This window comes from Synchytrium microbalum (genome assembly GCF_006535985.1).
Source record: "Synchytrium microbalum strain JEL517 chromosome Unknown SmJEL517_scf0009, whole genome shotgun sequence".
Classification (NCBI taxonomy): domain Eukaryota; kingdom Fungi; phylum Chytridiomycota; class Chytridiomycetes; order Synchytriales; family Synchytriaceae; genus Synchytrium; species Synchytrium microbalum.
Window position 1 is genome coordinate 260,993 of NW_022158358.1, and position 22,413 is coordinate 283,405.

Below are 22,413 nucleotides of genomic sequence, written 5' to 3' on the forward strand. Positions count from 1 at the left end.
CTGAGAAACAATTGTGTCCTTTTTTTCAAGCCTCTTTATAAATTCTCCCTTCACTATAATTTTTTCTTCTCGTCTCTCAAAACACTGTGGAAGGCTGCGATGCGATCAAGTTTTATCTTTTAGAATACTTCACTATATTTGTTTGCTTTCTATGTTACAACAGGCCATACGACAAAGATGCAAATAATAACAACACTGTTCCTTCTATCTATTGAATTGCCAACGCAGCACTAGGCACCAAATTCAACTGCTTCAAAGTCTTCGAGCCATCAACAGATACATCCAAGACCTTGCGAGGAAATGTCTGTACAAGTTTGAAGCCTGCGCCACGTTGCGTAGCAACCCATTCATACACATCTGCTAGAGTTTGAGTGGCTTGGAAGGTTTGTACAAGTGCTGGCCCATCGGATGGTCGAAGTTGGAGTCGGGTTGTGTCATATTCGCCTGTTGGAGTAGCTATTACAGCAGGTCGTAATGGTTGTTGAGGTTCAGGAGCAGGTTTTATTCCTTGTGCTGCTAGTTTTGCAGCATCTCGCTGGTTAAAGCGGGAAATTGTGGTCAGAAAATAAGGCATGAAAAGAAAACCAACAGTAGGCAAATGACTTTGAGAACCTGTTCCATCACACTCAATACACACATACCTGTTTCTGACGATCCAACTTGTCTTGTTCAAGCAACGCCTTGATCCTGGCTTTGGCTTCCTTGTCAGCAGCCTGTTCACGTTTCTTTTCTTCAAAAGCCTTCTTCATCTCCAATTCTTTATGCTTTTCTCGACCTTCTGCAATCTCCTTGGCTGTGACTCGACGAATCTTTTCCTTTTCTTTGGTTTCTTCCAGTTCAAGAGCTCGTTTCTCTAGATGTAGTGATGGTAGAGATTACTCGAAAAACCTTTGAATTTTCTTATACACACTTGATGTTCTGGCACACACCTTCACGTTTTGCAGCCAATTTAGCTTGCAACTCAACCAACTTTTGCTTCTTTTCCTCATCTGTCAATGGCTTTATAGCTTGAGTAGACTCAGAAAAGTTGATATGGCCGCTTTTTGCGGCATGTAATTCAGCTCTGGCAGCTATAAAAAATAAAGTCTAGACTGTTAAATTATAAAATTGATGGTAATCGGCGATACTAGCCACTGTATGAGTATCAACTACTTCAAAGGGATCATAACGATGGCCCATGACTTACAATCACGGAACAGCTTCCCACAATCATCACAGACAAGAGAATTGGCCGTTTGCTGAGCAGCAGTGATTTCACCATCTTCCTGTTCATCACTAGCTTTTGTTGCAGCAGAGCTTGGAGCATCCGCCATTTCAGTATCAGGATCCTCTGCGTGTTCAAACAACTAGAAGACGTTATATTAGTAAGAAAAATGAAAGACGATAGTGGGTGCGGGCTGCCTCGATCAAATTGAGTGATGGTTGCGAGATACATATTGATGTTGCAAGTTACGTACCCAATCCCTAGTAAACATAGAGGTTAGCAAAGGAGAAGTTAAATCTGCGACAAATTTGCTTACATTGCTGGCTGTAATCCAGCATTTTTCGTCACTTTGAGGGCCTTGGTCACTTTGGCCTACAATATGGGAAGGTTTTGAGCTTTTTCGAATGAGTACAACAAAAGAAAGAGGGAGATTTTACGTCTGAAAAGCCCATCTCTAGGAGCGCGTCTCTGTCCGAAGGCATCGTAAACCGTCACTTGTATGAGAAGTCGATAAGCTGTAAAAGTTCGAGTGACGTGTCGACTGGAGAAGAACATTGAAGAAGACAATCAATTTCGTGATTATGCATTTCCGCAAATTATAGATATGATTTATTTTGGTTCGCTCGCCATCTTCAAAAGGGATGAAAATAGCTGAGTGGATGGAGTTCGCATTCCCGAGCAGATCTGAATGATCTGAATCGCAATCGCAGTATAATTGCGTAGATCTGCGCCACAGCGAGTTTTCCCTTTCCTGCACGCGTTTCATCCCAGTCCATCCCAGTCGGGATCCCAGTTTCTCGCTCGCTGATCTTTCTGTTCTCTGACTTCGCATCTTCTCATCAAACAAAGCACTTGAATAGAGAATTTCAAGGCAATTCCATTCAAGGCAAGTTCCATATCTATATTGCAGTATAGTCGCATTTGCAATTATATGCTGCCAGTACTGCATATTGCTTGCTTCCATTGATTCGACAATCATACGATATTCGCCGATGTTTTGATCAGTTACTACGTTCGCACCTAGTCTAGCATGTGCTTATAACGCCATTTCATATTCATCATTATAGAAAAGAAATGATTTCTGCTCAAATGGCCCAGGAACCGTCTTCAAACGCCGTCCCACTGTCTATGGCATTCAAACATCCTGAAGAATACTATGCTGACAATGCCGTCATTTGCTACTTGCCGACTGGTGCTGGTGCTTCTGGAATTGATGCCATCAAGGACTTTTATGCCTCCTACAATTCTCAAACTCGAAACCTCATGTCCGAGGAAGTCATCTCGTCCTTCTCTTCTCCTGATGGTCGAACGGTCATGCTCGAGTCCATCTTGACTTGTATTCATGAAAGTGCTATGGATTGGGTACTTCCAAATGTCAAGGTGAAGAATGTTGTTGATGATTGATCTGGAATTCTATATTGTAGAGCCAACACTGATACTTTCTGTTTTTTTGTCACTTCAGGTCACTGGCAAGAGGATCCAAATTCCAACGGTGAGTTTGCGCGTCTGTATTTGATTTTGAAGAATGGTCAATCTTTGAGAACAAGAAGGGTGATGTGCTTCAATGAGAGTCCTACTTTTTGGTTTGTTTTCGCACTGGAAAGAACATATTAGTTCTTGAAGAGGGAATGATTGATCTACATTCGAATTGAATGGAGGCAGTATATGAGACATATAAACAATTGAAATATCGCGGAATGGACATTGATTGGATGTCATTGCATGTGTTGACCCTTTCCCAGAACTGCGCATAAGAACAGGCTATGAGTACTCACACATGTTTATCTTTCTAGGTCACTATTGCCGTATTTGATGAAGAAGGAAAGATTGAACAACAACGAACCTACTGGGATCAAGCTAGTGTATTGAAACAAATCACCGTATTGCCTCAATCTCTACACTGTAAAGCCAATGGAGCGGAAACTACCCTTCCAGTACTCAACGGTCGAATTGCTGATCTCGTAAGAGGCTTTGGCAATATGAATACTCTAGGTGCAGATCGTCAAGTCGCTGCTGGAATGACTTCTGCACAAGCAAATGCAGACCATGTAGTAGCTCAAAATGCTAGGGGCAAAAAGAATGTCGCTCATGGTATCTTGCCAGAAGGTGAAGACGACTTGACTGCTCCTCTCCGCACCCGTAGTAGATTAGCATCAGCAAACCCAACTCAACCTTTTGCACAAGACGATGATGAACCCGAACAAGTAAACAATAGTGTTGAACGTCGTCATCCAAACTCTATTGTACCTCAAGGAGATGTACCCGTATCAACCCATCGTCCAACTGCAGCAACTGGCCAAGGAGTTGCTGGCGTATTTGGTGGTGGCAATGACGATTCAACCTCTCGTCCATCTACTCGTGTGCATCAGGCACCAGGTGGCGAGACTCACTTCAACATCTTCTCGGGTAATAATACTCGTGAACCCGTACGCAGCTCAGTCGCTGTTGATCCAACCCGAAACAAGGGATCCGTAGACCTCTTTAAAACAGCAAGCAATCCACCACCTCGTCAATCTGCAAACGGTCGTCGTGATCCCAACTGGTCTTCTATTGGAAGTATGGACTCTGATATATCCGCTGCTGGAAGTGTTACAGGTACCCCCGCTCATACTGGTCGTCGTCTCGTACCCGGATCCAATAAATCTCACTTTGAGTTTGGAAGCGACAATACCGAAGTTCCCATCCACCATGGTCGTAAATTCTTTGCCGACTCCAATAGTAGCAGTATCTCGTTTGGTAGTGATCTTGATCATGTAGAAGATCAACGTAGTAAAAGACCTTCATCGGTACGTGATCCCAATGCTCGCAGCACCGAAAATACTACTCATCAACGTCCCTCTTCTCGGTAAGCGTCGTATTTAGAGTTTTGTTTATTGATCCAAATAAAGCTTCAGTTTGATTTGGTTTCCGAGTTTCTTACGATAATCCTTTCTTTAGTGTATTGAATGCTCCAGGTGGAAAGTCGAACTTCCAGTTTGGATAAGTGGTAATGATATGAATCCGAAATGTTGTTGTGTAAATATTTCACCGCCATGAAGCGAGAAAAATGGATTTCCTTTGTCGTATTTTTACCGATTCACTGAATAGATAAATGGTCTATGTCCATAGTTCTTCAGTGTTCTCAACGTTCCAGTATGTAAATGTCCTGGAACTGTGCTGTGGATGTAGCTGTTTAGGATGTCTTGTTGGTGAGGACATGCTGCGCGCATGTAAGCTTCGTCATCGAGTAGTTTCACGTCATTTTGGCTGTCAATATAAATTCATATGAATGTGTCAACGCGTATTTGATCTCTTTTTCATCCTTAGTAACTTGACTTGTATCGTCCTTTCGGTTTGCACTTCTCGAAAAACCGTGTACGAGAGCAGAAGCGAGTTGAAGATGGCCACAAAGCAGGCTCCCAGCTTTATGGAAGCTTCTCAATTTGCCAGAACGGTACTGACATTCCTTCTTTCACTATTGTAAAGCTTCCTTAGTTTCTGATCAGAACATTTTGTTTCAAACTAGACTTTTCTCGGATTCGGCATTGAAAAACAAGTGCTCACAAATCGGAACTATCATTCTTGGTCGTGAACTGGGTTGATGCTTACTCGTCATCCCTTCTTCATCTACATAGGAATTCACCGTCCAATCATATGATCAGAATATCAAACACAGATACGTAAGTTTGATGAATTTGATTGTTTATAGCCCTCCAATATGTTCATTGTACTTGCAAAGTGAGAACTTATGATTTCCGAATGCTCTATATCTCTCATCAAACCACATAGGTCGACAGCCTCGACGAACTCGCGACGATGTGCCTCAAGGTGAACCAGGAGATAGTTCAGGAGCTGCATTTACTTGTTCAAGTAAGTTTCAATCGTATTCGTAATGCAGTCTTCCGTTTCCTCTCGAACAAAACAAAAAACACATGTCAATTCCTTCCCCTCGTCATTAGAATCTCAATATATGCGCAGAAGCCACAAAGGACTCTGATCTTGATGGGCTATTGTCATCATTGCAAGCTTTACTGGAAGCAATTGGTCCAAACCCTGTTACATCCATTCATCATCTCGCATCGTCCCTACCCATTCAGCAAACCGAGTTATACGTCTCCTCCCTCACAGCGTACAACCAGCGAATCTCCTCACTACTTGAAACCATTCCACATCTCATGACCAATATGAAGAATGTGGCCAAGAACATGTATCTTCCGCTCAAACACCTGGTAATGGTGCACTATTATATGACTCGATGGTGTCGAATATCAGGGGATACCACTCTCGACACTTTCCTCATGCAACTGTCGGATGTGGTAATTGGCTGTTATGAAGTTGCTGGTATTGAGATGGAAGATCATGAAATCATCTCGCTGGAAGACTTGTTGCAGACTACAACCTGTCTGGTACCCACTATCAAGGACACCGTCAAGGTATTCCCAACAATCAATATTACCCTTTTTGGCTCTGCGTTTGATTGATTCTTCATTTCAAAACAAACACTAACAAACCCTTCGCTCCTTTTCTATTACCTATCTACCACAACAAAAGTCAATCATTACCTGTCTGACGGCTCCTGCTGACTTTGAAGACTGCCCGATCCCACGACCACCAAAATATAAAGGTTCTCTGGACTGCGCCATGCTTCAAAATGGAAAGTTTTCCGTGAAAGCATCTCTGGTGGTCTTAGAAGAATCTCTCCTTGTTCTAGAGAAACAAAAGAGCAGGTTGCTGTACGTACCTTACAAGACCCATGATATACAAGTCATGATGATAGACCTCGATGATCATGGTGAGCTGAAGTTTCGGTTATTTATAAAAAAAATCGGTTTGCTGACGTCTCAAACCACCTTTTCTCGTCAGGTAAAATGGCCTTACAAATCAGGATGGGAGCACGTGTTATCCTCTTCGAAGTATTATCTACAGATGTCGTATTTCTGAAGACCGCTTTTCCCCATTGTGAGAAGAAGTTCTCAGTGAAGGTGCCTTTGTTTCAAACACGACTAATCATATATTGTCTTCACAGTTCTTGCTAGTGCTAGCCATGGTAACAAGACTCCTACTTCAACAGATGATCCAGCTAGAGGCACCTCTTCAAGAATGAATCCATTTCCCGTAGTGCATGACGGCCTTGCTAGCGAGTTTGAGGCAAGTATGGTTTCAGGCGTGAAATGAACTCAATGTTTTAACTTAGTTCCACCTCCAACTTCCTACAGCCAAATAGGTTTTGCGGGCGATTATCTGATCTACCACAAACCATTGCCAAAACTTCAACTGGTATCGACTTGGTTGTGCCATTGGTCCTCGTCAGGTACTTGGAATATTTGATCAAGCATGGCTGTCATAGCGAAGGAATATTCAGGTAATAATCCTTTACACAAATCCGTCTCTCTCGTTACGTTATTTGTGAATGACACTCTCAAACTTGGAAAGGCTTCCTGGCAGCATTGCTCTAGTTGCATCAATCGAAGCTGCTTTATGTCGCATGCGATGGCTTAGTGTATATTCAAGCTCTACGCCAGTCGAAGATCAGCCAGTTGTAGATATTCTGAAACTTATTCGCAGCGAGAAAGCCTCATATGAAATGGCATACGAAATTGCCGACATTGTTACGAGCTGGATTAGGTACATCCAAGGGTCCCTTATACCAGAAACAGTGTCGGAAGAGATTCAACGACTAGGAAATAACGTAAATGTAGCTACGGTCGCCAACGTCTTGACCAGTCTCCCTTTACATCGTCGTCGTGTATTTCTCTACATCTGTGATTTTTTCGGCCAAGTGGTAAAATGCACTGAGTTGAATGGTATGACTGCTAAGAGTCTGGCCAAAATCTTCGCACCCATTTTTCTCAATGAGAAGACTGGAAGCAATATCAATATCATCGTGGCAGAGTATATAGACATCGAAAAATTTATTGAATGCTGCATCGAAAACAATCTCGCCATCACAGAGAGATTGAATGTCGGAAAAGCATTAGAGCCATCAATCGGAGATCAAGTAGCAAACACTGCCGACATAATATTCAGAGCATATACACTTCCAATTCACCGCATTCGCTCATTAGAAGATGCCTCGCTAGGCAAGTGTCTCGTCTCTATAGTCATTAGCAACCATATCCCTTACATAACCCTCACTCTGGAAGCTACCCACGCTTCCATCTTCGAGACACGCATCACGCCATCATTGATGGTAAAAGTGGTACATGCTGTACAAGTACTTCTGGAATTCGTGTCAATGGATAGAACACGTCAAACATACTACTTGCAACTCAAAACGGCAGAATTAGCTCAGATGTTTGAGACCGTAGTCAAGCAGAAGCGATTAGACTGCTTGAACTCTATGATTGATTCCTTCATGTCCGAACAGTCTATTTTTATCTCAGATGAAGTAGGACGCCAAGAGATGCGTCAAATTGAATCGTGTGTTGTAGATGTGATCGTGTCAAGTCGACATCATCTAGGACGTGCCAACCTTGTGGTGTCGAAAGCTGAAGATAACAAGACTTTTGTGTCTTTGGTAACGACAACAAACTCGCTCTTGCTCAACACAGCATTGGATGGATCCGTCTCTTGTGTTCTTGATTATTCATCTCGTATGCTCATTCTGAGGAAATCGGTTTCTGCTCACTGCATCGAGCTCACTGTATGCTGTTGACTTTTGTTTTCGATTCATCGCGACACCCAAATTGTCTCAATCTCAATTAGTTGATTGTGGCCAACTGCATGGAAGAAGCTGCCAAAGTCTATGAAGCCATCCGTGGATCCTTACTTGCTACTTCTCGTTATGACAATCAATTATCCTCAAACGCTACAACAGAAACGATCGAGTCCAAAGATGCAGATAACTCGAATGACAAAGCATCAGTTATGGCTCTGTTCTCAAATTCCTCAGTCGAGTCGCTTCCCGATCTTGCAAAGATAGTTCAGGTAATTTTATCAGTCTTACCACACTTTATTGTCTCGTTTTTTTGAACTCCAACTTTAGAAGACGACGACAGTGTATAGGTCTTCCTGGGCTGCGCAAGTCTTGCCTGTTGCTCGCAACACCGCATTCGCTACGCCAGCATTGGCTGTAGGTGGCTGCTCATCTCAGCTGGATCGTTTTGCATTGGCCAACGTGTTACGTCAAGGCAACAGTCCCCCTGCCTTCAAACTGTCAGCAGCAACATCAATCGAAGCTGCAGTATCATCCAAACCTGTTGAGGCATCTGACAACTTCCAAGGAAACAATACTGTCGAAGTACCTCAAAACGTAATCTGGATTCCTCAACCTACTATTGCTGCAAAAAGGCGCTTTTCTGGTTCACCAGCATTGCCACGAGGCTTTGGCTCGCAACCAGCTGGATTTCCCAAGTTTGCCAATACAATGCCGTCATTAAATCTGCATCCAACGGAACTCGAAACCCATTTCACCATCAGTAACAATAATACCCAAAACACTGACGAGGGTGTTGCAACCCTTCCTTCCTCGCTTGCTGATGAGAACCACAAGACTTGTGACAGGTGTCATAACGAGACAGACGTCGAGTCTGCGCCTCATATACATCGTCTTGTTAAGGATTTGGTAGAGCATACCCCCAGGGTGTCAACTGGACGAGTCTTGTCAGTATCGGAGAAGGCAGAAGAGTCAGCACCAGTGCTAGTCGAAAAAAACAACGTAATATTGTGCATCGCACACTTTTCGATGTGTTTGCTAAAACGCTAACTATTGTTTCTTCTTTATTCTAGGTCGGTGATGCAGAAAATGAAAGTGTAGATGAAGGAGCTCAAGATATGTATGAGGATGACGAATTCATAGATGATGAGGAAGAGGACATCAGAATGTATCAACAACAGGCAGAAGCCTCAAGGAAGCAACGTATCGAGCTTGAAGATAAGATGAAGAAGATGCGATTGGAGATGCAAGAGATGAGAGATAGCATTGATTTCAAAACGAAAGATTTATTTGAAAGAGGTCTATAAAGCTTTGCTGTCTCGTCTTTGTACAAAATATGTTGTTGTTGTAGCCGCTTACATAATAAATAAAAAATCAAGGCTTTCAAACAGAAATTGTGTCTTAAAAGGAAACAAATTTATTGCGTGGTGTACAAATGGAACCCAAAGTTACTTGAACTTGTTACAGTTCTTTATGTTGATACTTCGGCTTCTTATCGTCCTCGTTATCATCATCTAGTGAAGAGTCACGAGATGGCACTAGCAACATCTCGTCATCATCATCATTACCATCGAATTCATCTTTTGCTAATAAGTGATCCAAAATATGGTCCACCAACAGATCGACTGTGCCTTCACGATCTCCTCCTTCATCATAGAAGGCATCCTCGGTCATAGCCATCTTCTCCTTTACATTTCCTACAACCTGCTGTTCTCCATCTTTGATAACTACTACTTTTACATCGACTGGTTCACCATTAGGTTGCATTCGGCCGGCCGGATTAGCAGCACCTCCAAATGCTTGCGCGACAGCTCTCGATAATGTTTTGATAGCTTCAGAATCTAGAGCTGCTAGAGATGGTGGTTGCTGTGACGGCGGAGGAGATGAAGCGTGTTTCCGTACAACTATTCGAGAATCATCTCCTCTCTGCATATCTACACGCGTCCAGGAGTATGGATCAAGCAGTTCAGGTACCAGATAATAGCCATATCCATCACCTAATTTCCGAGCAGCTGCGTAATCGAAAATGGAATGAGAGACAAATCCGTCCTGACCTTTTTCCTGGACATTGCTATTATCTATATCAGATGATTTTGCCTGTATGCTGCTTTTTAATCCAAGTGGTGGTGGCATTGGATGGCATTCGATTTTGACTGGTCGTGCGGATTGTGGTGCTAAGAAGGCTGCGTCACGACATAATCGAGGGGTATGTACTACTAGCAGGTATTGACATGTAGCTGTTTCTTTTATTAATGCGATTTGGTCGGTCGGTTGAGCACAGTGGAACTAGAGAAGCAAAATAAACTCAGTGTGCTAGCGAAAAAAATCTGTCGAAAGTCTGAGGAATCGTTTACCTGCACTTCGACAGATCTTGGCTGGTTTGTCAAATCACACATGGTGCCGTCACCGTAATGTTGTCTTAAATACCGTTTTCCTTCTTTGGGTAAATCCATAAGATCCGAAGCAGGTTGGGTAGTTTGCTGCTGTCTAGTATCAGCTAATGCTAAAACTTTGAATCTACCCAGTATATATTCAGTTTTCACTTTTGGATCCTGGGCTTCTTGAGGTTGAACTTGATGGAATTGTCGAATGTGAGAGCCTACAAAGTGAGTGGCTTGTTAGGAGTTTTTCAGTTCCACGGCAAGTATAGATAGCATCTTCGGTATACCGTAGCAGAACTCAAAAGTCCACCATCCTTGATTCTGTGAAGAAGCAGTTTGATTAGCTACGGCGCGGGTTGTGTTTCTTTTTTGCTTGAATATCCTGAATGGAGCTTACATAGTACAGACAACCCGACTTTTTTAATGGTTCGAGTTGAGCGAGAGCATTCGTAACAGTTTCCTTTCTGACTGAAGGGTCGCTGAGATTCACGTCTCGGGAAGTAGTGTGAACCTTTGAAGCTTGAGTATCTGGGTTTCCAATGAGACACTGGAATGTGAGGCCTGTACCAGGCAGCGGTAGTGTCACCACCGACGGATCAGTCTAAGACAGGCAGGAAGTCAGCAAATGGGGAGAAATATCAATGTGTTGTTTGAGATCATGCCTCATCAGATGTTTGGAATTTAGTTGATATTACTAGCTGGTATGCAGGAGATCGATGCAAATCAGCATGTATAGAGTCCATGTGGAGGCAGAGACAGCACCCGCTCAACAAGAGAAGGGAAAGGAGCTTCATCTTGACGTGGTGCTTGGTGGCCATTTCGATTTTTGATCTGGAGAGGCTATAGAGATCGAAGAAAGTCAGTATCTTCACATATCCCACAAATAAATTGATGCGTTCAAGTTCTCGAATTGCCTGTTGCCGGCCCTCTCCTTCCTCTCACTCGTTGGTCAATTCGCCAAACACTGGAAATACATAAAGATGGTATCTCAAGCGAAAACACCCGAAATCCATATCAGTCGGTGCTCTTGCAGCGTTCACCCACCAGAAGGTCCATATTCTCCTACGGACTGGACGTGATTCGTTCTGAAAGAAGCGAGCTGTCAAGCCATGTCGCGTTCGTTCAACATTATGTATTGACCTGGTCGTTAAAGCTTTTCGACTAGATCTGTGCATGTGGAAGGGAAAAGATAATCGGTCATGGCACGTATTTTTATTGTCGTTACATCCTCATTTGATCTGATCCAACCTCACCTCCTTCGCATTTTACTACAGCTGCGATTTGCCGTCTTAAATGATCCAACTCTGCCCTCTGGCAGCAAGATTGCCCAGGAAAGGAGTAAAGAAGTCGAGGTAAATTCATTCATATCTAAACATCCTGGCGTTCCGCTATTGTGATCGCAATACCACCGTCATCAAAATCTCAACATTTCAAGCATCACATTTACAGGTCGAGAATGCTCTGGCCGACTTTACAAAGACTCTTCATTCTTACCGACAAGGACGCGTCCAAGAAGCTAAACAATCCTTGGAATCCTTACTCGCTCTGGATTTCATGAATGATGCACTACCTCCTGTGAGAATGTCGAGTCTTGCTCAAACTTCACTGGTCCAAAGTGCTTTATTACTGAATCATATGCCATTAAACACTCATAGACACCAGATATTCAAGGATCACACATCCATGCGATACAATACCTAGTGAGGAAGAACTATGCTGCCATACTAGAGTCTGAAGGTCGTAAGCAGGAAGCAGCTGATTACCTTGCTCACGTACGAGAAAATAGTTGAATGTTTAATCATTATTGCTATTGTTCCTCATGTTGCTACGTATTAGGCCTTGACGATCGATCCAACGGACGTGACTACTTGTTGCAAGTTGGCTACACTTGCTAAAGATTTGAAAGACCTGGAGCTTGCTCAATTCGCTTATGAAGAAGCTGTTCGTCATGCTAATGGATATCAGAAATTGTCATGCTTGAGAGATTTGAGTGAGGTCAGCGTCTGTTCCTATATATACCGAGCAAGGTCTTTTTTTCGCTGACTCCTATTTTTGCAGGTCTTGTATGATCGAGGTGACTATTCAGAGTGTCTCCGGCGAGTCAAACAAGTCTTGAAAGTCGAGTCGTTCTGGGCTCGTGGAATATGGTTGAAACACGACATTGTTTCATCATTTGTGCAATCAGCTCAACAGTCACAGTACGTCAACTGCTAGACGGTCCTCTTCGTGAATTATTAGGTAATCTTCTTGCTTGTCTCTAGTGCACTTGAATCATCCTTGGATGCTTCTGATATCGTGGAGTTTCACAACTATCCGAATACAGCTATGGATGAACTCATCGCCAAACATCCAGAAATTGCTCGACCACGTAATGCTATTATCCCAACAAATACTCCAATCGAACGCAAGGCATACGTCTTGGATGAATTGAGTTGGAATACTCTTGGGCGTTTACTTTTGCAGATTCTTGAGGAGAGAATGTGAGTTTGGAAATCCACCACGCATGCGGAAATCGCAGGTTCCTTTTTTCTCATCTATTACTTCTTCTGCAGAAAATTGTCACCAAATCTACACACTATGGTCGGAGGTCCTATCGTAATTGAACTCGCACCAGAAATTGCAGTGATTTCGCCCATAGTAATTGACGACGACGTGCCTCCACCACCTATAGTCATTAATCAAATGCCTCCAGATCCAGATGTAATGATCGTAGGAGAAGACGATACTTCCGATATAATGAGTGCTATGCAAGATGGTGCCACTGTCTCTGGCGGTGAGCAAAAACGAAGACGTACCACCACCACTGGAGATGAAGATCGACGGTATGTTCGCAGTGCAACCAAGTTATCGAATCAAGCTGCACCTGCTTAACCCTGTATCAATCTCAAAAACAGAAAATCGAGACGTATGAAAGAAAAAACCGTCTTGAATGAACCATCCGAAATATCTGTGGACGATGAAATGAAGGATGCTTTGGAGAGATGGTTGCCAAAACCATGGACTATATACGGACTATCAGATGATATTACTCCAAGTCCTGTACCAGACCCGGACGTATACGTTTCAAGAGTTGGTGGCAAGTTGGGTGCCCTGTTTCCAATGGATTTTGCGTTTAGTGGAAGGTAGTTTGGTGATAACAAATGTCTATAATCCTACCTTTTTCTGACTTCGTTCATATCTGCAGGGCTACGCCAGCATCAATCTCTACAAACGATGATCCATACTTTGGCTCGACAGCTCCAATACGTGACTTTCTAGCTCACATTCCCAGGAACGCAGATATACTCGATATAATGCGTCAGTTTGTCATTCATTTGATTGTGGAACCTGCGTTTTCGACTAGAGCTTGGCCTGTCGAATTACGTACAACCATATTTGAGACTATTTGTAAAGTTGAAGAGCATTCGAGTTTACTCTCATATATTCGGAACTCATATCCGATCTTATGGTGGTCTGATGCTGATGTGATGGAAGTTGAATCTGTCGAATGGAATGATTCTATGGTGCTGAAGGTAATCGATTGGGTCAATCACTTGCAGGTTTATAAGAGGTGACACTTTTAGCCTTATTTTGCACCTAGATATTTTTGACTGTCGGAGAATTAGCGTTGGATGCATTACCACCAGCTCCTAGAATTGATTCCGGGCGTAAAGTCATTCCCGCCCCGCAACTCGCTGTCCCTGCGACAGGTCGTGGACGCCAACGAGCAGACAAAATCGGAAAGGATGGGCCTGTAGCTCCTGCTTCAGTGTCTGTCTTTCATAACACTCTGGCATACTTGATTGCTCTTAATTCAAGAATATTTGCTGATCAAAGTATTGAGTCTGATATTGTCGTCAGGTAAATGGTGCATCTCTCCGGTTTTTTGGCTCAGTGTTTGATGATTGATCTTGTCTTTGGTCCTCTAGGTATCTATGTTTCTTGGGTCGAGCTGAGGAGCGAGCAGGTCGAAATGAAGCTGCTCTGAACTCTTATGAGCTGTGTCTGGACTTGTTGGATGAGGGTGACGATGTTAGCTTGTTGCATAGGTAAATGTCAGCAAAAGCGCTCAGTCTTTGTTTTGCTCAATGAATAGCTTTTACGGTGTTGCTCATACGCTTTCAACGCTCTTCTCTAGTACAAGTCTCTCTCACATCAACAAGGCTACAATATTGACCAAAATACGTGCCATTCGATCCCAAAGTCACGTTTGGCAAGCCTTGCGTGATTATGAAGCCAAAGATTATGCAGCAGTTGCTCGTCGTCTTGTACCCATTTTGCTCTTTGAACCAGAGCAAGGTACTACTGTCGAGCCCGTCACAAATCATATCGACGAACAAGAATCATTGGAGCATGATGTGGTTTCAAATGCCATGAAGTATGTGAGAGCAGAATGTACATTTGAGCAGAGGTTTAAATTGTATCATATACTTGAAAGGGTAAGGTTTTGTACGGGTGGTTTTAGTGTAGATTTTCGAAATGCAAGCGATTTTAACCTGTTCTCCCTCATGACGTAGAGTCTCTTCAAGATTGGGCAGAATGGAGATGGATTGATGTGTCTCATGAGAGCCCTTATTGACACAGTGCGTAATATTGAGCAAATTGATGCTTCCAACGAGGCCATGAATGCTGACAAGGTATATTGGTATTTGGAGTGGCTGACGTTGCAGCAACACGGCAAACCGATTCATATTGATTCTTCCAACCCTTTTGACAGCTTACGATGATACTCGGGCAAATCATTAGATTCTTTGAAACCCATTCACTCTCTGATACACTACTACTATTTGCAAGCAGCTCTAACGTCACATATAAATCATGGTCATTCACAATGACGAAACAAGTCCTATGCACCTTCTTATCCTCTATATTTTTACTATTACGACTATCTTGGTATGTTGCCAAGCACGAAATTGAGATTCTGAGTAGTTCTACTGCACGTAATCAACCACGCAAAGAAGCCATGAAGCTCTTCTTGACACATATATGGCATTTCTCTATTGATTTGTGGACATTCCTGTATACTGATGAAGGTCGTAGATTCACAAACTTGTTGGGAGCTGTGGAGCCAGCATCAGTCGCATCAAGTCAGAATATATCTGAGGACTTGTCGACAAGTGACGACTCGAGAGATCCTCTTGCTGAGGTGATGAAGGTTATGCATGATTTGTTGGGTCTTCATGGTATCTGCTGTTTGGATGACGGTGAGTTCCCATGGTGGTTTTCTTCTCTGAGCTCTTCTGGCCAATGGTTCTGATATCAAATAATTTCTCTTCAGCTGCATTGATGCGTTCCTCCATGGCGCATTTCAAATCTCTCACGAAATTGAACTTGTATGAACGCGAATTGTATCAGATCTTTTACTGCTTGTATGGTGTCTTGATTCAGGTTGGTCCTGGCCATTAGTAGTATCGACGAATTTCCTTTTTTGGCTTATTTTGTTTTGTATATTCACAGGTTGAACAAGATGCTAACATTGACGAGCATGCAACTATACCAAAAACATTCGGTAGAGAAGCTGCCTCCGAATGTTTTGATATCTTGTCTGAACATTTGATGCGAAAACTTTTCAATGGTGGAACGAATTTACGTACCTCCATTGAAGTACGTGCCAATTTGCAACAGATTGCTGATGCTATTGGACCATTGCCTCAGAATGGTAATCAAATCGCAAAAAATCAACTGTCTGGCCATCAAGTCACATCTTTACATTCTCTTTTTTTTTAGTGCGACTTCTGCTCAATAGGGAGGCCATTGACAAGTACCTCACATCGGATATTGATGTGTCTGCCATTTCATTTGGTCGATCTTCATCGCTTTATGTGTGGGATATAGAGGAGAAATCTATGTCACGTATGTTGCGCAATCCTTTTGGCTGCATGTCCGTTTTTGGCTGAAGATGTCTTGCTGTTTAGATGTCCACTTCACAATACATGGTCTACAAGGCAAGCTGGCATGGTCTCAACATAAAGGTAAACAGCAAAAACACAAACGTGGATCTGAATTTCTTGGAATATGCTCTGCAGAGTTTCTGGTAAGCGAATTGCTTCTTGAGAGGGCCTATAATACATTGAGTGGTCATTACTTATCAACTTTTTTGCGTCATAGATCAACCTGCAGTTAAATCCACACAGTCGAGATGCTTGGATTTGTCTTGGTCAAACATTTGCCGCTGAATCGTATGAAGCCCTTGCATGGTCTGCTAAGGAGATTATAGAGCATCGCAAGAACATTGCGGATCTTCAAAAGGCAAATCATATCAGTTGAGATTCTTTAGCATCAACAGTCTTAATGTTTTTTCTTGTCTCTAGAAAGCATTCCTATGTTTCGTCCAAGGGTTGAAGATGAAGAGAGATACATCTCACCAGAACTCTTACTCACCATGGGGTGAATTGAGTTTCCTAATTGACTCCATCATCTCACAGCCCATGAGTGGATATGCACTACGATCTCAAAGCTTACGAGTCAACAAGATTTGGGCTGATCGTGAAAAGGCCGTACTAGGGACTGGTCTACAACAACGAGATATCAGTCCACCACGTCTCGTCAGTGGCGATTTCGAAGATCATTTGCAGTCATCACGAGCTGCTTTACTTCGAGTTGCTGTTTGGACATTGAGGAAGCGTATGCACGAAGAACCTATTGAATGGCATTGGCCATTTTTGATGGGTAAAATGTATGAGAAGCTTGGAAAGGACTTTGATGTGAGTTGAGCTCCCTCCATGCCATCTACCGGGGGCGCTTTTTTGGTGATTGAATTTGTTTTTGTCCGATTTTTCAATGTAGGAAACCTTTGCTTGGTATGAAAGAGCCCTTCAATTGGTACCTGAAGAATGGACAACCAAAGATCAGGAGCATATATTGGATGTCAAAGTCAAGTTTCTCAGTTATCTTGCTAAGAGCTTACACAAGGGTCTCATTACCGTGAGCAATGTAATTATTCTCTTGATGGTTGTTGGTCTCATCACTCTCACCATCATAGCCTGAAGCCGTATGGGAAAAGCTTGCATTGCTTGGAGTAACGAAAACGACAGAAGCTGAGCCCATATCGCCAACACATTCGGATGATGCTCGTTCTGAAGCATTCTACAAATTGTGTACGCAGCTGCGTCTCATTAAGTTGATGGACAAGAAACGGTGGCAGCACAAACCGTATTATCGGGTAGGTACATTACTTTTTTTGAATTGAATAACGTTGAACGCGATGCTGATACTCAGTCCTCAAAATAGCTTGCTTGGATTCTTTATCACGCATTCCATGATGTCCAAGCTGCTAGAGCAGAGATTTCGATTCTGTTTGCAGTCAAAAGTGAGCAAGATCACCCCCACATTGGTCTGTCCATAAGGTCGTTTTGAGGTTGTGCTAATGGTCTGTCTGAACGTCAATAGGTAAAAGTTACATCAATTTCTGGAGGTCTGAATTCGAAAGGTATAGCATAGTTGTCACCTCTCGTTGTTTCATTCTTCATTCTCATTTCGGTAAACGGTTTAGACCTGGCAAGCATTACGTCTATGCTGAAAAGTACACAATCTTCTTCATTCAATTATTGGATGAGACGGAAGATTATGAGACATTACTATTACTTGCCAAGAAGATTCGCAAGGCTGATGATACTCTCTTGACATGGAATAAAGTGTTTGCTCTGGCGTTCAATGCTTGTCTGAAGGTATGTTGTGAAATTGCTAGAGTGTTGTGGTATTACATCACTGACGGGATTTTTAGGGAATGAAAAAACAAGCTATAAACTTCACATTTGGTCCCACCATTGTCGGTCGAATCAAGAATGCCGACTTGGAAAGGAATTCTGCCGTACTTCAAACCGAAGTGTTTAAAGTATTGGAGAATCCTACAACCAGAGAAGCAGCAACAGACTTTGCGTTACTAGTCAAGTGCTTTGAGCTCAGAAAGGCCAATGATCGAGCAGTCGATGATTCAGAATTGGAAGAAATCATGTTTGGCTTGTATTCCAAGATATATGATAATTTCATGGCAACATCCCCAGCTGCTAGTGTTGTTGATCAGATCGGAGTACCTGCTGCAGCAGGGGAAGGTAAACCGGTTACAGCTGCCGCTGTCATGAAGAAGGTATGATGAATCTTCCAGAAGGTGATTTTTTGTTGGTAAAGGTTGTCGAGAGGGCTGAAAGATTCTTGTTGTGAATTTTCGCATAGATAACACTTCTGTGTCGCAATCCACCAAAGGCTGTAAATCCACAAGCTCCGGCAGAGCCTGAACCTGCAGAAGCTGATGAGAATACGCGACAAGAAGAAGGCCCAGCTGGCGGAGAGCAACAAGAAGATTCAACGGCAGCACGAGTCGACCATGAAGGGGATGTAGAGATGGGGAAACAAGATGATATAAAGCCTGACTCGCCAACGCGTGAGGAGCATACTGCAACAAGTCAACCTACTGTATTGAAAAGTAGTAGACTTGCTGCAAAGAGGGAAGCTAGTAAAAAACTGTAAAGCTTGATGTATAACCAGTTCTTTTATAAATTAAATTGCTTCTATTTGCTACAGTTTGAATGGTTTTATATTTTCAGAGACCGCTCCTCGTGAAGAGACAGACAATGATGCTGCCTTCATTCCTTCAGGAATGGCACGAGTAAAGTCCATATTGGTTTGCGTCAATACATGCAACATGACGCCGAGCAGCGTATCTCCGGCCCCTGTTGCTGACACCATATTTGACACTGCTTGTGCATCAAAGTGTCGAGCTTCAACTTCGTTATTACCCAAGTCACAGAAGTATTTTACACCATGGATACCATTCTTCACCACCAAGTGAGTAGTAAGTTGCAGCACTTGCAACAATTTAATATCTCGATCCCACATATTCATTTTACTGGGGCCTTTGAACTGCCCGGCACTATAAATCAAGCCCAATTCCACTCCTGCCTGGTGCATCTCTTCAAGTTCCATCAGGTTTGGCACCATAATATCGATGTGACGTATAGAACAATCCTTCATTGCATTAAGTAATCGTTTGGATTTTTCAACAGAAGTAGGCTCAAAACAGAGCATTGCTGGGAGAACGAAAAGTTGTAAGTAAATGGGACTGAACTTTGATTTTTGCAAACAAAAAAAGAAGGAGTGAACTCTACCCCTTGGATTCACAGACTTGCAATCTTTAAAGTCTGTGAGAACTCTCCGCATGGCAGATGAATCCAAATTTCCATCAAAAGCCAACAATTGAGGTCGAAATTTAATGAGCAGCGATTCCACATTGACGGAATTTAAAGCCTTGTTGATCCTCATATCAGCGACAGCCGTCACCAAATCACCCTTTGAATCAAGTATGGCGTTATACACTGCCGTTGATTCCGTCGCAGAAGTTATTATTTCAGTTGTGTCCTAGTAATAAATTGAGATCAATAACTTGAATCGTGGTGGAAAACCCCCTAATCTTTTACCATTCCAATAGAATTTAATTTGTCGAGACAGTGTCTGCCAACCATATCATCACCTACAGCTGAAACAAAGACTGGATTTCCACCACTTCTGAGACATGCTTCAGCGACATTTCTTCCAACACCTCCCAAAGTCTGGGTAGCGATTCCAGGGTTACTCGTATACAGTGGATTTGTGTCAGCATCTATTTTACCAGTGAAATCCAAAGCTGTGCCTCCAATTATCACGATAGGCCGACTGTTTTCTGCTGATTGACTTCTAGCCGTACTATAGTTACGACTTGATTGCGATGATGGATTATATAAATCGGCCAAATGCTTTGCAATTCTGCTACCAACACGTGCATTGTTTTCGACCAGAGCGATATTAGCCTTTAGCGAAAGACCTTTACTCTTTTCAGCAACGCGCTTCAATATGAATGGCGTTACATGTTTTCCGTGTATGCCTTGTGAGACTGCAGCTTGTATAGCTTCTTCAATAACAGACTGCAATAGTTTGGCGTCAGGCGCCTTGTCTTCTGGTATCGGCACTGCAATAACAAGCCCGCTTTGCAGATCTAGATCCAGATTTGCCTTTACGAGTTGAGCCATTTCGAACTCCGTTGGGAGAGTCAGAGGACTCTCGATACCTGAGTCTCGTGTATAAAAGGCTGGGAATTGATTCGAATTCAGTGTAGCTACCGTGACGCCCATAGTTTCTGTAAACCGAAAGATGAATGAGTAACAGATAGATAATCTCTTGGAGGTTGAAGAGAATAATCAATGGTCCTTGCCTAAGTATTCCAGTGTCTTTGGAATATCCAAGATACTCTTGACGCCTGAACAAACTACAGCAACTGGCGTTCTTCCTAGTTCGGTCAGATCTGCAGATACATCCATGGCTTGATAAGGAGATTTGAAAAAAGTGAGATCATTCGACTCATTGGTGAAACGACTGCTCACAAAGCTCACTTTCAGAGACACCCCGATGTACTCCTCCGATGCCACCCGTCGCAAAGACGTGCACCCCAATCTGATTTGCAATCCACATAGTAGAAGCGACGGTCGTAGCTCCATGCAGTTTCCCAGCCACGACGTGTGCAAAGTCGCGTCTAGAGGTTTTGATAACTTTTGCATCTGGACTGGCCAGTAATTGCAGATCCTGTGGTGTCAACCCCACCTTTATGTTTCCGTTGATGATAGCCATAGTGGCAGGCACGCATCCGCATCCATTTTCTCTGACTATAGCTTCCAATGAGCGTGCAACATCCAAATTGTGAGGAAATGGGAGACCTGATTGTGGTGACGTGAGCTCCAAATGGTGGTGAATGAAGCAGATTACGTGATGTTAGTCATACCATGTGAGATGATTGTGCTTTCAAGAGCAACAATGGGTTGTTTGGTTTCCAAAGCGTGTCGCACCTCTTCCGACACTTGGATGATGGATCTTGAGTGAGTGAATCGGTTTAAGGATGTTCGGGCCGATACAGAATTCGATCCGTATCTTGGTATCAGCCTTGTCAGCATCTCGGGCGACTGACACGCAGTATGTGTTGTTACTAGAGTTTGAAGTGCTTTCAGCGTCGCCCTTTCACAGCAAGTTTGGAGCGCAACGCGAAGGAGCACCACTTTTCATTTTGGCAGTATTATTTATATCCAATATACGCTTCTCGAATCACGAATAGCATTGACTCGCAGGTGAGCGATGCAAGTTTCAGTTTTCGTGTACGCGAGGAGATCAGCTCAGACAACCAGCCGTTAAACAGGAAATTGTCGCAGACGAGCTCATTCATCTTAGTTCTTACTAATCGATGGTGCTAACGGGGTGAGCTTGCTTTGACGATGAGCTCGACTAATCAATGATTTCTAACCTAGTGAGCGATTTCATTCTCTGCCACAGCCATAATACCAGACTTCACCGTTTACAACATTGATCACCTACTTATTTTTGAACTATCTGTCACCATCTTCGCTTGAGCAAACATGCCATCGAGGGTATTTCACGAAGGAGAGCGTAAGCTCATTGCAACCATTTCGTTTCCTCGTATCTTTGCACATAGCAACCAACCAAACACTGACCACCCTCCTCAATTCTTATAGTCCAGCTGCAGCAGATCAATGGTGTCGGCACTGCTATTGATGAGGAATTTGGAGACTGGGTCGGAAACTCACTCAATCAACGGCAAGCTTCGTTTTGGAGGGCTATACCTTTTGTTATTGCCAGCTATCAAGATCTGCAATCGACTCCGTGCACAGTCATGCTTCATAACGGAGGAGGAGGCCCTGTCGTGAAAAATATTGCTCCACAATCTCTGCAATTCGTGTTTGAGAACACGTGCTTTGTGGAATCTCATTTGCCCCAAGTGGGTGGCAAGATTGGAATCATTGGTATTATATTTCATATGAGGAATAGGGTGCGCTTGAATGGCACCATCACTTCGGTTGAAGGGGTCGATGATCGACATTGGAGCCTGCAAGTTCTGGTGGAGCAATCATACGGGTAAGCTATACAGTTTTTTTGTCACATTGTTGTGTAAATGTGCTCATTTTCTCCCTTACTCTCTAGCAACTGTCCTAAATATATCCAGGCTCGTCGTTTGGTTGGCGTCAAGGCACAACCTACAACAGAAAACACGAGCCTTATAGACGCGCATGATGAAACCAGCTTATCTCCAGAAATGATTAGTCTGATAGAGAAAGCAGACACTGCATTTATTGGGTCTAGTTATCGTGGTACGACAAAAGGAGGGAAGGATGGATTTGATTCCTCACATCGCGGAGGTTCAGTAGGATTCATTTCCATTATTAAACCTGGAGATTATGGCT

At 43.1% G+C, this 22,413-nt stretch overlaps 6 protein-coding genes across 6 annotated transcripts; 3 read left to right on the forward strand and 3 right to left on the reverse strand.

The window, feature by feature from the left end:
* Positions 1–208: 208 nt before the first annotated feature.
* On the reverse strand, positions 209–1,656 carry SmJEL517_g02280 (uncharacterized protein; the record flags this gene model as incomplete). The annotated part of the gene is made up of 7 exons (XM_031168208.1): positions 209–535; positions 642–853; positions 930–1,070; positions 1,187–1,346; positions 1,458–1,464; positions 1,521–1,576; positions 1,642–1,656. The coding sequence occupies 7 exons, from the start codon at positions 1,654–1,656 to the stop codon at positions 209–211; spliced, it is 918 nt and encodes a 305-aa protein (XP_031025853.1).
* A 637-nt stretch (positions 1,657–2,293) lies between these two features.
* SmJEL517_g02281 (uncharacterized protein) lies at positions 2,294–4,187 on the forward strand (the record flags this gene model as incomplete). Its single annotated transcript, XM_031168209.1, has 4 exons — positions 2,294–2,584; positions 2,667–2,696; positions 2,998–4,049; positions 4,142–4,187. 4 exons carry the CDS (start codon positions 2,294–2,296, stop codon positions 4,185–4,187), a joined length of 1,419 nt encoding a protein of 472 aa, XP_031025852.1.
* Positions 4,188–4,583: 396 nt separating this feature from the next.
* Positions 4,584–9,145, forward strand: SmJEL517_g02282 (uncharacterized protein; the record flags this gene model as incomplete). The annotated part of the gene is made up of 12 exons (XM_031168210.1): positions 4,584–4,637; positions 4,819–4,863; positions 4,973–5,053; positions 5,143–5,616; positions 5,735–5,975; positions 6,047–6,142; positions 6,210–6,324; positions 6,378–6,545; positions 6,617–7,826; positions 7,889–8,110; positions 8,169–8,840; positions 8,912–9,145. 12 exons carry the CDS (start codon positions 4,584–4,586, stop codon positions 9,143–9,145), a joined length of 3,612 nt encoding a protein of 1,203 aa, XP_031025851.1.
* Positions 9,146–9,299: 154 nt separating this feature from the next.
* On the reverse strand, positions 9,300–10,962 carry SmJEL517_g02283 (uncharacterized protein; the record flags this gene model as incomplete). The annotated part of the gene is made up of 5 exons (XM_031168211.1): positions 9,300–10,124; positions 10,193–10,437; positions 10,507–10,540; positions 10,617–10,820; positions 10,915–10,962. The coding sequence occupies 5 exons, from the start codon at positions 10,960–10,962 to the stop codon at positions 9,300–9,302; spliced, it is 1,356 nt and encodes a 451-aa protein (XP_031025850.1).
* A 456-nt stretch (positions 10,963–11,418) lies between these two features.
* On the forward strand, positions 11,419–18,664 carry SmJEL517_g02284 (uncharacterized protein; the record flags this gene model as incomplete). Its single annotated transcript, XM_031168212.1, has 27 exons — positions 11,419–11,571; positions 11,669–11,794; positions 11,875–11,991; positions 12,056–12,214; positions 12,278–12,417; positions 12,481–12,699; positions 12,772–13,041; positions 13,114–13,341; positions 13,404–13,731; positions 13,800–14,059; positions 14,128–14,247; positions 14,337–14,637; positions 14,716–14,835; positions 14,916–15,402; positions 15,477–15,586; positions 15,656–15,857; positions 15,926–16,051; positions 16,114–16,232; positions 16,307–16,460; positions 16,535–16,902; positions 16,985–17,122; positions 17,181–17,360; positions 17,429–17,507; positions 17,588–17,627; positions 17,691–17,865; positions 17,922–18,284; positions 18,371–18,664. 27 exons carry the CDS (start codon positions 11,419–11,421, stop codon positions 18,662–18,664), a joined length of 5,376 nt encoding a protein of 1,791 aa, XP_031025780.1.
* A 48-nt stretch (positions 18,665–18,712) lies between these two features.
* Positions 18,713–21,114, reverse strand: SmJEL517_g02285 (pseudouridylate synthase; the record flags this gene model as incomplete). Its single annotated transcript, XM_031168213.1, has 6 exons — positions 18,713–19,224; positions 19,303–19,552; positions 19,612–20,306; positions 20,418–20,489; positions 20,560–20,880; positions 20,946–21,114. The coding sequence occupies 6 exons, from the start codon at positions 21,112–21,114 to the stop codon at positions 18,713–18,715; spliced, it is 2,019 nt and encodes a 672-aa protein (XP_031025779.1).
* Positions 21,115–22,413: the final 1,299 nt, after the last annotated feature.